This window comes from Rhodnius prolixus, unplaced genomic scaffold (genome assembly GCF_049639745.1).
Source record: "Rhodnius prolixus isolate KJV_2025 unplaced genomic scaffold, Rpr scaffold_4, whole genome shotgun sequence".
NCBI lineage: Eukaryota > Metazoa > Arthropoda > Insecta > Hemiptera > Reduviidae > Rhodnius > Rhodnius prolixus.
This window is the reverse complement of record NW_027411614.1, coordinates 4,491,541-4,509,190: the sequence shown is the minus strand read 5'-3', so window position 1 is coordinate 4,509,190 and position 17,650 is coordinate 4,491,541. Positions and strand designations below refer to the sequence as shown.

The window sequence follows — 17,650 nt, the reverse complement described above, 5'->3', positions numbered from 1 at the left end:
GGCTGTTTTCAATCTAAAAATCATCAATACTCATTAAAGGCAGAGTGTAAATTAAAAATATGTAATTAAATCCTGGTACACTTACTGATTTATTGTTCATATATTAGATATTCCCCAATCATTTTATGAGCTGATAAAATGCAATTTTTTGTATCGCTGCGTAGGCATTGGACACCCACAATTGGCACATACTTAAAACTATATAGTGGAAAAAAGCAAATTTTATTAAATATTAATATATATATATATTTTATTTGCCTTCTTTATACATATATTAAATGGAATACAGTTTTACTCGAAAGAATAAATTTACAATGTGAGAAGCAATTACTTTCTTCAAATTACCTACTCATAAAATATCTTTGGTTTAATGAAAATAAAACTGAAGTAACTGATTGCAAAAATATGAAACAATATAATTAAATTTATAAATATACAATTATCCGTCAATAATAGGACAACGAAAGAAATTAATTGTTTAAAGATTAGAATTTAAATATATACATACTTTTTTTTAACAGAAAATAAGCTTCAATGTGTTTTGTCAGTACATAAAAACAAATAATTCGAATAGATTCTACACTTCCTTAATCTTTGGATACATAGCAAAAAACTAGAGTAATTTACAATACTTTTAACACATTTACATTTTTTTAAGAGAAATTAAAGAAAATAAATTGCACATAAACAAAGCAAATTAACATGAGACATTACTACTATTAAGGAAAAAAAAAAAACGGATTTCATATGGACAGTGTATCGTTTAGAAATCATTATATACATTACGTAAAATCAAGAAGAATGAAAATAGTTCTATTAGCTCATGACGAAATAGAACTGTTGCCAAAAATAATGGCTAGTTTTTAAAGTAAATAACATTTCAAAAATATGACTTTTTTCAAACAAAATCACTGGTAACTTAACAAAATTTCAAAAATATAATAATAGGTCTCAAATCATTAAATATTTCCTTTTAAAGAAATGGAATCTTTAAGTATTTTAGAAAATATTTAGTCAAAGTTTGATTGCAAAATATTGATTTGTGAGTTAAAACTGTACAAAAAGAGATAAATCTCTAAAGAGAAGATAAATCCAATCATCCAAAAACAGAAAAAAAAAGGTATCCGCCGCTCACTCCATTAAATATTAAATTTTGATTTTTACCTTTTTACAAAATTTAAAAAAGTAATATAACCCTTCCTTTTACTTTCTTCCTCTTTTCTTTGTAGGATTTCTTTGCAAAAAGTAATCCATTTGTTTGCATAATAAATAGTTTTCTTCCGCACTTACAGTAATTATTTTCTGAAATATGTTCTTGCTCAAAACTTTTTGAAGACTTCTCCTCACAGCCCTTAAACTAGATTGCACACTCTGTAAATAAGATTTATTTTTATTTTTTAAAATTATTTCTTAAAAAAGAATAAAACTAGAAATATTCTAACATAAGACATATCATGGAATTTGTTACTATATAGTCAGACTAGAAACTGGAAGGGTGCGCTAAACTGGAAGGGTGCGCTTAAGCGTAACTATCTTTAAGAAAATGTTGTCTTTTTGGATTAGAGTTCTGGCAATGGAGGGAAACAGATTACCAAAACTATGTTTTGAAAGACTAAAAGAATTAGATAGAGTAAGTGATAAAAGAGCAGAGAGGAATTGGTTCGGTCAGTTGCGGAAGTGGCTAACAATTATCGGGGAAGAAGAGATTATTTATAAAACGGAAGTAGATTCAGTTAAAAAGATCTTATAGAGAAGTGGAAAAACCACGAAATTTCAGTAGATGTTCAGAGGGCTATTAATTCAAGTTACAGCACTGTTTATAGACATATAAGTGGGTTAGGTGCGATAGAACAATATGTAACTTACAATAGTGCGATAGATAAAATTAGAGTGGTGAGCCAGCTAAGGGTGTCTAGCGACAAAGTAATAAGAATATGGTATAGAGCTGGGGGCTACCACTCTATTGACACTCAATCTGTTTGCAATGTTTGCAATTTAAATAAGTTTGAAACTCTGGAACACTTTTTAATAGAATGCCCTAATTATAGCCCATTCAGGAAGCGTTATTTTTCTGAATTTATCGCCGATAAAGACGATATTCATTGGCTCTTAAACATACAAAATAGGAACCATTTAGACAAAATGTATTTTTTCATTATCGCAACTCTAAAATTAAGGTCATTCTGTTTAAATGAATGAAAGTAAAACATAAATAGTAGGGGCAATAAATTTTATTAAATATGTAAAGAAATTTATAAATTCATTGAAAAATTACGGTCATTATTTTTGTTTACATTTTTATTTTTAAGTTCAAGTATTGAGCAAAATTTAAGTAAAATTAATGTATTGAGAATATTTTTATTTGCAATGTTTGTTTTCAATTTGTTTTATTTTATTTTTTATCTGTTCTTGTGGAAAAACTATTATTTTTCTTTTATTTTTATTAATATTCATTTTTATTTTTAAGTTGCCACCACAGCTATTATTATGTTTACTATTCCAATTTATATTATTATTTTATCAGTTAAACTTTTGTAAAATATTCCATGTAACACAGAACCCCTGTAATGTGTATATATACACTAAATACAGAATATTATCTATCTATCATGGAATTTGTTAAGATTATTTTAAAAACAAAAGGAGAAGGGGTGGAGCCAAACTTTTTGTTAAAATTTAGAAAAATGTAACCTGAGATAAAACCTATGAACCAATTATGGAATGTGGAACGGTTTAGCCGCTAAAATAGTTAACAAAACAGGGTTTTCTTAAATGATCACAAATAAAAAAAAAAAAAAAAAAAAAAACCTGTGCGCTTTTTCTAATTATAGTCAGTGAATTACTTTTAATTCACTTACCATAATAGCCAGCTGATTCAAATGTAGAAATAATTCTGGTAATCTGGGTATGTAGAAACAGTCTCTGTTTGGGCAATACTCTGTCTTGAAGAGCATGGTATCGATGGAAGATCTGGAGTCCATGGAGCCTACAAATAATAAAAAAAAAATGGAATCTCATGATTTAAATGAAGAAAATCTGAATAAATAAAAATGAGAATTTCTCATTAAGAATAAAGTCGTGACAAAGTCACAAGATCTATTTATCACAATGTTTTACTTGTTACAAGGGTAACAAATGATGAGTTTAATTCGTTTTTGCGTGAAAATGAAGTCCGATTGACAGAATAGTTTTAAAAATGATAAATCAAAATTAGCTTTCAGCAATCGCCAACAATTAACTTTTCTTCCTACTCTCAAAATTATTCGAAAAGTACAGCTGAACATCCACAAAATTAACAGTCATAAAATTTTATATTAACTAAAATGAATAACCGGACAAAAATCGTTAGCGAATTCGCACAGAAACCATATTTTTCAATACAGTAATTTGTTAGCTCTTCAGACTAGCCAGTTTACTATCGCAAAATGTAGTTCAATATTTGATACATTTGGATACATCTGCAAACCAGACACAATACCGAACGAGAGAATATAGGATAAGTCGTTGCTGTTAAGATTAAATCTGACCTGCTGCACTCAACAATTTGTCAATATTAAGTTTCCTTGGAACTCCGTTCTTGTTTTATACTAATAATACTTATTTCAATACTTACTTATTATTCTTGCAACTTATGCAGACAATTAATTCCTTCAATCAAGGCTAATTATTCTTCCTTCAGCGAAAGCTAACTTGCAAACAAACCACATCAGACAAATTTACTTACTGACTTCCCTAATGGATATGATACAATATCACTAGAACTCACACGCTAAAATGTTTGCCTTCTGCAGAATCATTATACAATACTGTTGAAAATTAACTATGATTGACATCCACGATGATTGACTACGGGAGAAATACTGGGTTTTACAGCTTGATACAAGACCCAACCTGGACACCATACCATCAATCTCATCGACAACTCTATACTCTTACAAATTGAAGACATCACTGAAACCGCAATGATCCAGACTTTACTTATTAGGGCCCCTTACTAACTTATTCTTTCTTACTTTAGATTGGAAGCTAATAATGTTGCACTGAATAAGCTGATGACGTTTCCAAAGCAAGGTACTGCGTATCGCCTTCTTGGGAATTCCTTGGTTCATACGAAATGAACAACGCGTGGAGTTGGTAGCACACATTAAAAGATTTTCCAGATAAGACTACACTAAAATTTCTAAATTACCTATAAGCTGGATAGGAACTAGACAATATCACGTACTGAAAACAAACACAAACTGACGTTCACTAATACCAAAACTACTAATGAACGAAGAAAACTGTCCAATTTAATACAATGGAAACTAATTTTTCGAAATGAATGAAATGATATCAACCTTGCTTCTTCTGCTGCGGTAGTCTAAGTTTCTTCTCAGAAGAAAATGTATTTGAAGACCTTCTGTCCAACTTCTTTGCACTTGTAAAGGGCAGTCATCGGGATGAAGTTTTCTCTGATATTCTTGGCTTTCACACACCTAGGAGTCAAGAAAATTATGTTTTTAAACATTTTTGAAACATAAATATTCATTTCTGATTTAATAATAATGATAAAATATTCAACTTAATAATTTTACAGTTTATAATCCACTTAAAAATTAAGAAAATAAATCTATAACAGAAATGAACTTTAATTCTAGCCATCCAGGTTTAGGTAATTATTTTATTGAACTGTTATGCCACTTTTACTGTCAAAAATTGAAAATTGAAAAAGATTCTAGAACGAGAAATTAATTCTAAAGAAAATGTAGTCCATAATGAATATAAACTCGCCTCATAAACAGAGAATTGTTCCACTCTTTCTTTGCTGTTGTAACAATTTAACAATATCTGTATTAATTCATCAACAGACGTGTATTCAGATATGAGTAAACTCTTATATTTAGACTGAAAACAAACAAATAATTATTAGTTTCTTTTTTATTTGCAAACTGTGTGTAGTTATTTTTAAAAACTGTTAAAATAAAGTAATAACATATTTACTTACGGCAGGCATTAGAATGCTGTCGTATATTTTCACCAAGCCTCCATTTCTTATTTGCAATGAAAATCTAAGCAATTAAAAGAAAAATTAACTGATATCCACTGAATTTCATCTTAATAGAATTTAATTTGAGATAATGTACAGAGCACAAATTCACAATAATACGAAGTCGCAGCCGTTTGTTTACTAACCTAGAATCACCCCTGGGATGGCATGATTGTAAAACAGCTGGCCTTGATTCTTCATCCAAAACAATTACTGTCCTAATGCCTGCAAAAATTAATTAAATAACATTTAATGTAATTAATTATTCAATTTGATTAAAATCAAACAAGAATTTTATTGAGATTACTTCCCGCTTGAACCCAGCTTGCAGATTACCTAGCTAGTTGCAACATTCTTGATATTCTTTTTTGTTAATCCAACAAGACTATTAAGGCACGTTTAATGTACTTAGTAATTAATGATATGAATATTGAACGTCTCCCTCACCCAGAAAGGTGCTTATAGGCCAGAAATAGCACATTCTGATTACTACTTCTTACGTTCCATGTACTGTATTTAACATCATGATATTTAACTATATTTAAATGGGATATCCCTCAAGATAGGTAAGGGAAGGGGATAGAATTGTAGCCTTCTACAGAAAGATATAAAGCTAAGTAATACATTTCAAGAAGAGAACTTCGTGAGTAAACAAACCTTGATAATACTGAGAAATATTGAAGGAGACGAAGATAAACGTACCTGCTTTTCTAACTGTAACTTCCATAGTTAAATAAAAAAGATTTGGATCTCGATGCCTCATCTTGTATTTGTTTAGTAATGATTGTACCACTTCTTTGCATGTTGTCTGATAGGTGATTCCTAGTGTTTTGTATTCAATATCTGATCTCAGACACCTGGCATATACTTTAATGGTGCTTTGCTGTAACAAACAATTTAAAAAATAAAATTAATAATTGTTCAATAATACATATATGAAGCTTTGTTTTTTTATAGCCTGGAATAATCTTTACTACCAAATTAGTCAATATATATATGTTTAGGAAAAGTGTTTCCTATCAAGATCATTTAAAGACGAACAAAAAAACTAATGTCAGTAAATAATTTTAATATTATAGAAATATCAACTAGTAATGGCAAAGCAAGAAAGATCGTATCCTAATGATTTCCATCAATTCTGTCATTAAACGAATTTAAGAGAATCACCTACTTAAGAATCGGAATATAACATCTTAAAATTATTCTTTTGAATAGGGAGTACAGCTTGGCTATGTATAGAACCACAAAACACTAGTTCTATCTGTAGAATGTGCAAACAAATATGTAAGGACTACGGGCTGCAATTACTCCCAGAGAACTAAATTTCGACAGCTCAAAGAATTAAGTTAGGTAAACTGGATCAAAAAATGCAAACAAAAAAAGAAGAAGAAGATGAATAGAAAAGATTACAAATTGATTTATGAATAGAATAATTAATCAAAATAAAAAAAGTTATATTTACTTTTTAAAATAGCAATTATCATTTTACTTTCATATAGTGTGTTAGAAATATTGTGGATTATGTTTGCAAGGATTTGGTCAATACAAAAAAAAAAATCTACCAATTTCTTGTGCTTCTCAGAGCGTTATTTTGTGAATTACAAAGTCAAAAATTCAACACTGTAGCTCACAACTGAGTATGTCTATAAATTTGTCGAAACATAGGCTGAATCCAAAGATAAATAGTCCACAATAAACAATATAAAACAGGCACAGAAAAGAAAACTACTTGTAGATCCAGAATAAATGATCAAAGATAAGTTCAACAAAGTATATTGGAAGTATAATTCCGTTTCTGAAATAATACATATATGTACTCAGGCAAATACTAACTACACATCTTAATAGTATTTACCCTTTTATATCCTTTCAGAATCCTCAAGCCAAATAAATTTAAACTGTCAGATTGTACACTAACATTTCTAAAATACTAAATTTAATCATACATATTGATACATAACCCAAACAAAGGCTCTACGACCACATTATAAGGTTACAATTGACGCCAACGCATTCTTACAGCAGAATCTTAACGCTACTGACACTACTGATTTCTTTTGCGTTGGGCTAATTACATAGAACATATTAGTTCGTATTTTCCTCTATCTTCCAGAATCATGGTATTTATGTGTGTAATCAGAAAGTGTGAATGTGGGCCAAAAACTTGACTAGAATCTGCAGATATGGGAAAGCTAGAAATCTGAAATAAGGAATGAAAAAATTAACAAGTTCTGAATGAAAAAAATTCTGATATAATAAATTAACTTGGAAAACAAAAATACAGTAGACAATGCGAAAAAGTACTTGAAGAATAGCACATTTGTAAAGTCAAAAGCATTATAACAAGTTCACTTTGCAATATAGATTTTTGTTAATATATTCTACTGCTAATTTTATACCGGCAACATTTAAGTAATAACTTTATCATCTGCTAAATTATTCTTACCTTCCCACATCAGATCTAGGAAGAGATAAAAGGCAAATGAATTTAAAAAAATAAAAAATAAAAATATTTGGCATGATGTATGATTTTCGATTTTATCGAACTGATAAATATTATTTGATAGCCTTCTTGCTTCAAACAGAAAAAAAAAGAACTTTTAATCGACTACATTTGATTGTTAATATGTTCTACAACATACAAATTAAAGGATTTTTATCGAACCGGTTTGTATAAATTTTTTTTAAAGAGTTCAAACTGGTGTCACAGGATTCCTTCTTATGCTGAATTAAACATGCAACACAATATAATTTTTACACCCAAACTAAATCAAAATCCAGTCAAACAGAAGTTCTTACTGAACGTAAAAGCCATTTTTTTTTTTCAAGCTAAACACAACTTGAAGAAAAAGCTTTCAATTACAATCTATATTTGAAATTTATATTGTGTTACCTATTTCAAAAGTGGATTACTAAAATAAGTGATTTCTATTGCGGTTACAGTTACAAAAGTTGTGTATTAGCCAGATGTGGTTTCCAGAGCATGTACAACTTGGAAATGATACATGTTCCGACATCAATTCTACGCACATACCTAAACTACATTGTATTAGAAAACTTACACGTATTAAAGAAGAAATGCATTTAGCTTGTAAATTAACATCTTCAGCTGATCCAATGCCTGTATTTCTTAACTTTAGCATATTTATGATACAAGTGCAGATGAATAGAATGCAGATGTTGTTAAAAACATTGAACCCTATTTCCTTTTACAATATTTTTGAATCTGTTTTCATGGAAATCCAATTTAACACAACGCTAAGGGCCGGATAAAAAACAAAATCATAGTTATTAAAAATCTCTACGGCTATCCTTCAGCACAAGCTGTTGAAATAATAGTTTCTAATTGGAGGATAGACGTTACTGACTTTCTATTGTTTTCGGAAAAACACCAGCTACAGCTAAACAAGCTTTTAATCTAAATCAAAGTAGGGGCTGCCTATTTGGGAGCCAACACTGTCGGTTAGAATCGAAACCAGCAACAATATTTAAATATATTATCTAAATTTTGGAGAATTTAAAACTTTCTGAATGAGAATGAGATACTTTTAGCAAAGAAAGCTAGTTAAAAGACAGCAAATAACTGATCGCGATTTATAACAGGTTTTACTTTTGAAAAGTGACTAAGTTATAGGCTTTTTCAAAGAGATTCATACAAGATTGAATGGTGGTTATCGTTGGACCCGATTAGAATTATATCTTATGATCATATTTTCTCAAGAATGGATGGAAGGTAATTGATTCTGTAGATCACTTGGAAGTGTCTTTTGAGAAATAGACTACTGCTTCCCAGGATGGGGGATAAGCTATTTTGTTGCTGCACTTCGCTTTGACAGTTAAAGGGAGTTTTTTTTTTATTTGTCAGATTGTCGATTCTTGTGTAATCACCTCATAAATTGTCTAGAATGCGGTAACGGTTAAAAGTCATATTCTAACAAAGATGTTTTTGCTCGAATATGCGCAGTGGAATGTTATGAATTTAAAATGATGATTAGAGGTCCGTACAGTATAGATTGAGAGGAGCTGTCTTAGGGTACGTTCACAACGGAGCTGTGAGCATAGATGATAGCGGAGATGATAGCCGTGATGCATCAGCGCTTATAGAATAACCTAGTACTTTCTTATGTGAGCGTGCACAACGAAGCTTCGACTAGTGACTCATACTCGCTGCTATAAACGAGCATAGATGATAGAATTGAATTTTTCATTTTTCTGCTAGCTGAACTCCAGTATCGGAGCTTCAAAATGGACGTCGAAAAATTATTTAGTGCTGTCTTTACTCATTATTTTTGGTTATTATTTTATTATTTACTTTTAAACAATATTTGTTTTTTAAATCGTGCTTACATTTATTTTCATGTGTATTTATTTGTTGTTTTTTTCAATCAAATCATTGCTTACCTAAGAGTAATCACTAGTTTTTCTTCTATGGTTATAGGATTTCCATGGCAATTTTTCCAATGTTTTCTTAATTTTGACCTTATTTTTTCTAAAATATAGTCGAATGTGGGTGGACCCATCCTCACATATTCAAAAAAACGATCCGGATAGTTTCTAAGTTCCTTATATAAATGGTGAAATTCACCCAAAGTACTTCGTTTTTTATTTATGGGATGTACATGATATTTTCTAAAGCGTTTTTTCTTTAAAATATACCATTTCGTTGCTGCTGAACATAAAAACTCTTCTTCACTACTCGGGCATGTTGCATGTATCACAGCTCCGTTGTGCACACTAATCAGCGATTATATTTTATTCTATCAGTTATCATCTCTGCTAGCATCTATACTCACAGCTCCGTTGTAAACGTACCCTTATAGAGGACATCTCCCAGATTCTTAACAGGAGCAGTGCGTCTTCTTAAGAGATCTCAACACTGTAAAGGCAAGCCTTTTTTTTTCATTAATTTACGCCAAAAGGTTAGAAACGAAGAATTGTTTCGAGATATGTTAAGATGAGATTCAGGAATCTTCGGCCTGAACAAGGGGAAAGATTGAGATGCTTTCTTCTTGATGGATGTTCTCTGATTTATTCACACAATGAGAGTCATGGATGGCTCTATATTTTGACTAACTACAGTCAGCCATACGTAGTTGTTTGGGTAACTATTTGGCTCCGGATGCTTTGCCAAATTACGGCTCAAATTTGTACGTTAAATACAAATTTCAAATTTAACTAGTTCCACAGTTACTACAAAATATCAGAAATCCTTATGTACAGGAAAAAAATGCTTTTAGTAAATGTCAGGGTGAACAATTTTTCTAATTAAGGCATTTTTTTTGTCATGTTCTCGGAATTATGTCTCCTAGAATTGCTTAGAAATGTTATTAATAATAATTAAATATAACGTAATTAGAATTTAATGTCTGTAAACCATAAATGGAATAACTGTTAAGAAATATCATTGCTTTATCTGTACCACAAACTACAATACTTCTTTTTTATTATATAGTATATTCTACGTAATTTTTGTTATGTTAATAAAACATTACGTATTTATAGATTACTAACAAATCTTCAGATAAATGAGAATAATTTTAGGCGAAATTGAACAATATTATAAAAAGTCAATATAATTTTATAGTTTTCACATTTCATTAAATATATGAAAGAGATCACCATTTTTACGCACATTTTTATTACGAAATAAATAATTCACCAGAATATTAAACTATCTGCTAGTTTTAAAGGCATGTACTAGTTCTTCGTTAGATTATTTAATTTCTTTTCTTTTTTTTAAAGATTTTTGTGGCGTACAATGGTGAGGCTCTGTCTCTCTGTCTTACACTCTCTTTTATAAGAACTGTTATTCCAGGATTTTGGAGTTTTGGTTAAGGAAAAATAGTTTTAGTAAACGGCTGGTCAAGAACTACTACGATCTACTTTCGTGTTGTTTCGTTCTTCACCCTAAATGCTGATAAGTCTGTCCAGCCTTTGTGTGTCTTTGCAGTAATTGCACTTAATACTTTATGTTAGTATGTTATGGAGTACGATCTTTTATAGTAGGGTACATTTGATTTTTACAAAGAGTGACTATGCCGACCTAAAAGATCAATTGTACGTAATATGTGGTTAAATTTAAGAAAAAAATAATCCATTTAACCGGCTGTGAAGCCGATCAAAAGGAATGTAACGGTAAGTTATGAAGAAGTAGGAGAAGTTTTTAATCCAAGGTCGTTTTTTAAAAGGGCCAATAGCTTCACGTAGGTGTAATAAGTGTTTCCCTTCAACGTCACAGTCGGAAAGAGAATAAGAGAGGGGCCAAGGACATGGGCTAGTTACAGCGTCATATCTGATGCTGTGAGACCAGCCTTAAAGAATGTTATGTACTTCATGAGGAAGAAGTCTTCTCGGCCGAATGGAGCGGTGTTTTAAAGGGTTTAAAATAAAAAAAAAAAAAAAACAGATAAAGAGAACCTCGGCGGAACCAAAGAAATGAGAAAGTATTTCCCCTCTTACTCACTCTCTCACTAAAACCATCGCAGCAGCGTAATCTCTCAGAGAAGATAGTAACAAGTAGCGGCCGCGTACATAACTCCAATAACTGAGTCTGATGACATTGTGGTGGTGATTAGTTCATCTTCCCTCTAGTCATCACGCGGTATTACTGTAGCCAAGTCAATGGTCTTTCAGGATAATGAATGACAAACATATGTTACACTAAACTTTATTTTCACGTCATCAACTAGTCAAGTGTGGTTTTTAAAATACTTGATTCACAACTTGTGGGCTGCTGGCTACCTTTAACATCATTCTACCACTCGTAGGTTCCTTTACTAGTTTCCTTTGATGAATTCCTTAGGACAAGACAAGCGGAAGGAATAAATTAGTGTTTATTTTGAATTATATTCCAAAAATTTATAGTTCGTTTTAATGAAATTTCCTCATTTAAAAAGAGGGTGCAGGACCTGCACCACAGGATATCCGTTTCATTCAAGAACAAATCGCTTTCTCATCTTTTTCATTACTTTCACTTTCTTGTGACTGATAACAAATAAGAAAAAAAGGATGTAAAATGTTGAATGTTTTTTTTCTGTGGGCCTTAATTTTGTTTTGGTTAATCTAAGACGCGTCAACATCTGAAGTTGAACAACATCTGAACTGCCGGTCTCTGGACAATGTTTTCTCGTAACAGACAGCACTGCCCATCACCGGAAAGTGTGCAGTATGAAGTGAAAAATCTCAATGATTTCTCTTTGTAGTAATATTAAATTCAAGCTGAGATTCTCTTTTTTGTACTTAATGCAATTTAAAGTCAAAACATGTATAATTAAATCCAGCAGTTAATGGTGTAAGACAAAGGAACTGTAAAATAGTTAGAATTCTGCAAAGAATTATGATTGCACGGTTTTGGTATCCATTTATCAGAATATCATTTCTTTACGGCTAAAGAGAAATTGATGGCTCTTAAGACACACTAAAGTTGACATCACGGGAGAACACCACGATGATGTGAGTTTGTGGATTGAATTGCAACATTTTCTCAAAGAAAGTTCAAGTAATGGACCACAATCTGCAAGCACAAGGAAAATAAGTAAAAGAAAGAAAATTTAAAACTGAAGTGACAATTTCGCTTTGTTTTATCTTCTGAATATTTCTGTTCTATTTTTTTTTTCAGATGATGGAAAACTCGAACTGAATGTTATTTTTTTTAAATAAAATTTAACCGATATCTGGCGGAAATTAATCCAAGAAACACGATTTTGCACAGAGGAAGAAATTTAAATAATATCAGAAGCTAATCCATGGGGGCTGGCAACATACGAGGGGGTACCCAAAAATAACCGGAATTGCGTTGCCGCGCATGGAGCTTATGTAGTACGCATTTCTGCCGCTAGACGTGTATAGCGCAATTCCTTGCCAGTTCAGTCCTGCCTGTGTTGTCTGCCTGGCTTGTTCTGTTCATCTGCAGTGATTGTTTTTACCAGCGCTGTTTTGTACTTTTTTCGTTTTTTATGATGGCAAGTTTAAGTGAACAACGTGCAGCTCTGAAATTTTGTTTTCTACTCGGCAAAAATGCTGCTGAAAGTGTTTTAACGTTGAAAACAGCTTACAAAGATGACGCTATGGGAAAAACTCAAGTATACGAGTGGTTTACTCGGTTTAAAAATGGCGACATGTCGATTGATGACAAACCTCGTTCTGGACGTCCATCAAACGAAAATGTTGAAAAAATTCGAGAGCTGGTGTTCACAGACCGTCGGCAGACAATTGATCAACTGTCAGAGAGTAGTGGGTTATCTTGGAGCTCGGTTCAGCGAATTTTAACGGAAGATTTGGGGATGAAAAGGGTTGCTGCCAAGTTTGTTCCTCGAGTTCTGACTGACAATCAAAAAGAACATCGAGTTGAAACATGTCGTGCTTTGAAACAACAGCTTGAAACTGATCCAGACTTTCTGTCAAAGGTCATTACTGGTGATGAGTCATGGTGCTATGGTTATGACCTAGAAACAAAGCAACAGTCGAGCCAATGGAAGACGTCATCTTCACCCCGACCAAAAAAGTGTCGTCAAGTCAAGTCAAACATCAAAACAATGCTGATTTGCTTTTTTGATGCCAAAGGCGTAGTCCATTCAGAGTTTGTCCCCCCCAGGTCAGACCGTCAATCAAACCTTGTATTTGGAAGTTTTGAAAAGATTGCGCAATAGTGTTCGCCAAAAAAGACCCGATTTGTGGCAAACAGGAGACTGGTTCTTCCACCACGACAATGCACCTGCACACACAGCCATCTCTGTTACACAGTTTTTGGCTAAAAATGGCATGGTTCCGCTGCCCCACGCACCTTACTCGCCTGACCTGGCTCCGTGCGACTTTTTCTTATTTCCACGCATGAAAAAGGGCATGAAAGGTCACCGATTTGACAACATTGAAGAGGTCAAGAAAAAAACGAAGAAGGAGCTGTCAGCCATTTCTAAAGATGACTACAAAAAATGTTTCGAACAGTGGAAGCACCGGTGGGACAAATGTATTAGTTGTAATGGAGAGTATTTTGAAGGGGATAAGGTTGTTCTGTAAAAAATTTGTAAATAAATAGCTTTTAAAAAATAATTCCGTTTTTTTTTGGGTACCCCCTCGTATAACTGCAAAAATTCTGTCTACAGAATTCTGTGATGTATCTCATGTAGCTATGTACTACTCAACATGATATCATCGAGATTTGTTCACATGTCTGATAATCCTAGAAAATAAATACTTACAACAAAATATTAATAAATACAAAGGCTTGAAACAAATTGAAAACATTATTGTTTGACATATTTTCTGAACTTATTAATAGCATTATTATATGTTTAACCTTTTAACATTAAAATGTATTTACTATATTAGAATTTCAATAAGTTAGAAATAAAACGTCCATTACAATATTATATTACATTCTTGTTATGTAAAGAGACTTTTACTAATATAATAAATTTACAATAACTTCACTAAAACAGGGATAATAATTTATCTATTACAATTTTTTTATTATTGCTATAGAATAGAAATGAAATATTATAAATTATTCATAAATTAGAAAGGTCTTCCGTAAAAAAAGAAAAGATTTATAAGAACAATTATTTTCTCCATTACATAATCATGAACATTTTCTCAATAAAGTACTTTGACATCTTCTAAAGTTTAGTACTTTTAATGGCCTTCTTGGAAGACCTAGATAAAAGAAAGCGTTCATTTCCTGGCGAATATAATTTCCATTTAGCACAAAACTAATCGATTATTAATTTTAAATAAGGAGTTTTATCCACTGCTTAGCATTAGTGTTTAATTTTCTTATTTAAAATGCTTTCTTGCCCATAAATTAATTACACAAAGAGTAAAGAAGATTTCTACTGCTTAAAATACTTCTATTTTTTTTCTTTAGAGTTCATACTTTTAAATATTCTCAGTAACCCATTTGTGAAACTTATGTACATGTTTTTATCCAGAAATCCTAAACATTCTAGAGCTGTTTAAACAGTACTTCGCCTATTTTCAGCTCTACAAAGGCATTTTTAGAGCTTCTGCTAATCTGGCTTATCCAAATGTATACAAGTTATTATTATTTTTTGCTCATACGTATACAGAGTAAAGTTGAAATAGAATTCGTACATCGCTTAGATCTCCTCAAAAAAAAAGAAAAAGTAACTTCTGCAAACTTCACACGAATACAGTAACACTATCTTTCGAGTACTGCAGGAAATTCAAAAAAAAACAAAAAAACAACAAAGAATTAGTGTTTAAGGGCGGAAATGAAACGAAAGATAACAAACTGATTAGTAGGACACGTGCAATAAACACAACTAACTCTTTGTTAATAGCATTTAGTGGGTCGAATTTCGTAAATTCCGGCTAACTTTGTAGATTAGAATGTGTAAATTGATTTAAAAGTTATCAATGGGAAAACAGCTGTATTCTAGAAAGGAGGAGGGGGGAAAGAAATAAAATCTGTGAGTAAAAGCAAAAGAAAAGCATTCCTGGTTTATCACTGTCATAGAAATGCGTGGAAAATCCAAGGGCAGGCGCGTTGTTTATTCCCGTGTAGGAACCGTGAGAATGCCTTTTGGGTTAGAGAGCCGGAGAGGACGGAAATGGTCTAACAGAAAATATTGTGGGGACTGCTTCCTTTACATTCTATAAGATTTTTTTTGAATTTATGTTTCGATACGAGAAAAATGCGGCGAAAACTAACATTATATATAAATTTACTTCAATAAAAAAACCTTTAAGGTAAATATTACGTACCGGAACCCGTACTTGAAATAAAAATAGAATTTACTACAAAAAATTGTTTGCTCCCTTTAACAAATAAGAAGACCGGAAATAAATATATGCTCTAAACGTAAAGCGAGGATAAGACAGCTTTTGAATTACGTACATTGGAACTGCAACAAATGCATCCACAGAAATGTCAAACTTCTGCACAAATGCAATGGTTAAATCTGTAGCAGAGATATATCACTAACATATGTTTGGATGGACGTTACATAACCCACAAAAGTATATATAATTTGACAGTGAAATATTTACTCATCGTGTACTCACGATGTGAACAGGTGTGATCTTCGAGAGATGTAAAAAGGGGGCTGCTGAGCGCGCAGCACAACTCTAATTTACAGGATGTATAGCACGCTTGAACATTTAAACAGGATGAATATATGCTAAGGAATAGTGTTCCTGGTAAGGGAAGGAGTCGTGTTAAGAGAAGATAAGGGACACTAGGGTTTTTGTTGATTAGAAGCAGCTGCAAGTAAACACTCCATGAGCAGTAGTAGCACGTGCATTACTTCTCCTGGTAACACGTGCAGCTGAACACAAACCAGCGGAGAAAGAATACGAGAGGTGGCCGGAAGCGGAAAAGAGGATCACTTTTCAACAGCACCTGCGCAGATTCAATAGTCTAGGGGTTTCTTCAAAATCTTTCCAGGGTTCTGTAGGCAGAATATCCTACAATACTTCAATCAATATTTTCAAAATCTAAGTTGTTAAATTTTGATTAAAAACTACTTTTGCAGCAATTTTTGAACCGTTTAAAATAGAATCTAATTAATTTGTTGCGCAGATTTGGTATTTTGGATGAAATTGGCACCATCATTATATACCCTAAGAAAGCAAATGTCAATCAAAGCAAAGTATAAAAGATAAAAGAAAAGGATAATGTTAGAACAAAAATTATCTCCTTAAAACCATTTTTTCAGAATCAGAAGGTTTCAAAACTTAACAGAACTGAAATCTCAAAGGTTAAGTTAACCTAAAATTTGATTACTGATAGTCTAAGACAATTGCACTTCATGTTGTTAAAGATTGGTAAGTCTTACTTGACAAGTTGTCTCACATTGAGAGTTCTTCCATTTGGTGTAGGGGAAACATTGAGTGTGTGTGTGTGTGTGTACGAAATGGAAAGGATGTCCCGCGGGAAAGAGGGAAAGACACCCAGAACACAAAATAAGCAATAGCCTGGGGTGTACTTGATAGAAGACATGTGTGGCTAGGTAGGTAACTTTACTGTGGAAAAGGTGGTCCCCTACTTCTCGTGAACGCCTACCTGCTTTGTTTATTTTATTTTTAGGACAACTGCAGCAACATCTACATTTGTGATTATTTTTAGTAGAGACTGCACAAATAGCAGATATTCGAGTTATGATCTCTACATCCGGAGCTAGAATTCCAAAATAAAACAAAAAAAACCTTTAGAAACCAACGATTAAGTCGCAAACATTCTTAAAGAAGGTGAAACGGAAGTTGTGTCCATGCTAGAGTTTCTTCACAATTCTCACTTATTCTTAAATTTGCAGTTTTCCCTGTCCTAAAACTGCTTCTTGATGGCAATGCTCCGTTCGAGAATAGAAAACAACAGAGGAACCCATCCTAGCCGACATTATTTAACCTCCTTTTTTTTACCATCTTGATTGACAAGAATAAAGAAGTAATGCCATTAGTCAAATTTTCTTTTAATAATCAGTTTCCAGCGGAAGTATGCGTCCTCAGCATCCAATAAAATTGCCTTTTTTTGAAACTACACAGTGTGCACTCTCAGCTTACCTCAAGAAGGGAAAATCTCCGGGATATTCAGATTTATAAAAAACTGGTTTAGCTGCTTATAAGGGCCGCGCTCTTGGACATAATTAGCCAATCCAAAGGGCC

At 32.2% G+C, this 17,650-nt stretch overlaps 1 protein-coding gene across 3 annotated transcripts in view; it reads right to left on the bottom strand.

Moving 5' to 3' along the window:
* Positions 1 to 395: 395 nt before the first annotated feature.
* The window catches only part of rau (RA domain-containing protein rau), a 137,760-nt gene continuing 120,505 nt past the window's right edge, over positions 396 to 17,650 (bottom strand). For all 3 annotated transcript variants that reach the window (XM_074130950.1, XM_074130949.1, XM_074130948.1), the window contains exons 3-9: positions 5,732 to 5,912; positions 5,176 to 5,254; positions 4,988 to 5,051; positions 4,774 to 4,887; positions 4,341 to 4,478; positions 2,859 to 2,986; positions 396 to 1,371 (exon numbers count right to left, since the gene is read on the bottom strand). In XM_074130950.1, coding sequence (XP_073987051.1) covers positions 2,876 to 2,986; positions 4,341 to 4,478; positions 4,774 to 4,887; positions 4,988 to 5,051; positions 5,176 to 5,254; positions 5,732 to 5,912 — 687 coding nt within the window. In that variant the 3' untranslated portion in view covers positions 396 to 1,371; positions 2,859 to 2,875. The remainder of the gene's footprint in view (positions 1,372 to 2,858; positions 2,987 to 4,340; positions 4,479 to 4,773; positions 4,888 to 4,987; positions 5,052 to 5,175; positions 5,255 to 5,731; positions 5,913 to 17,650) is intronic.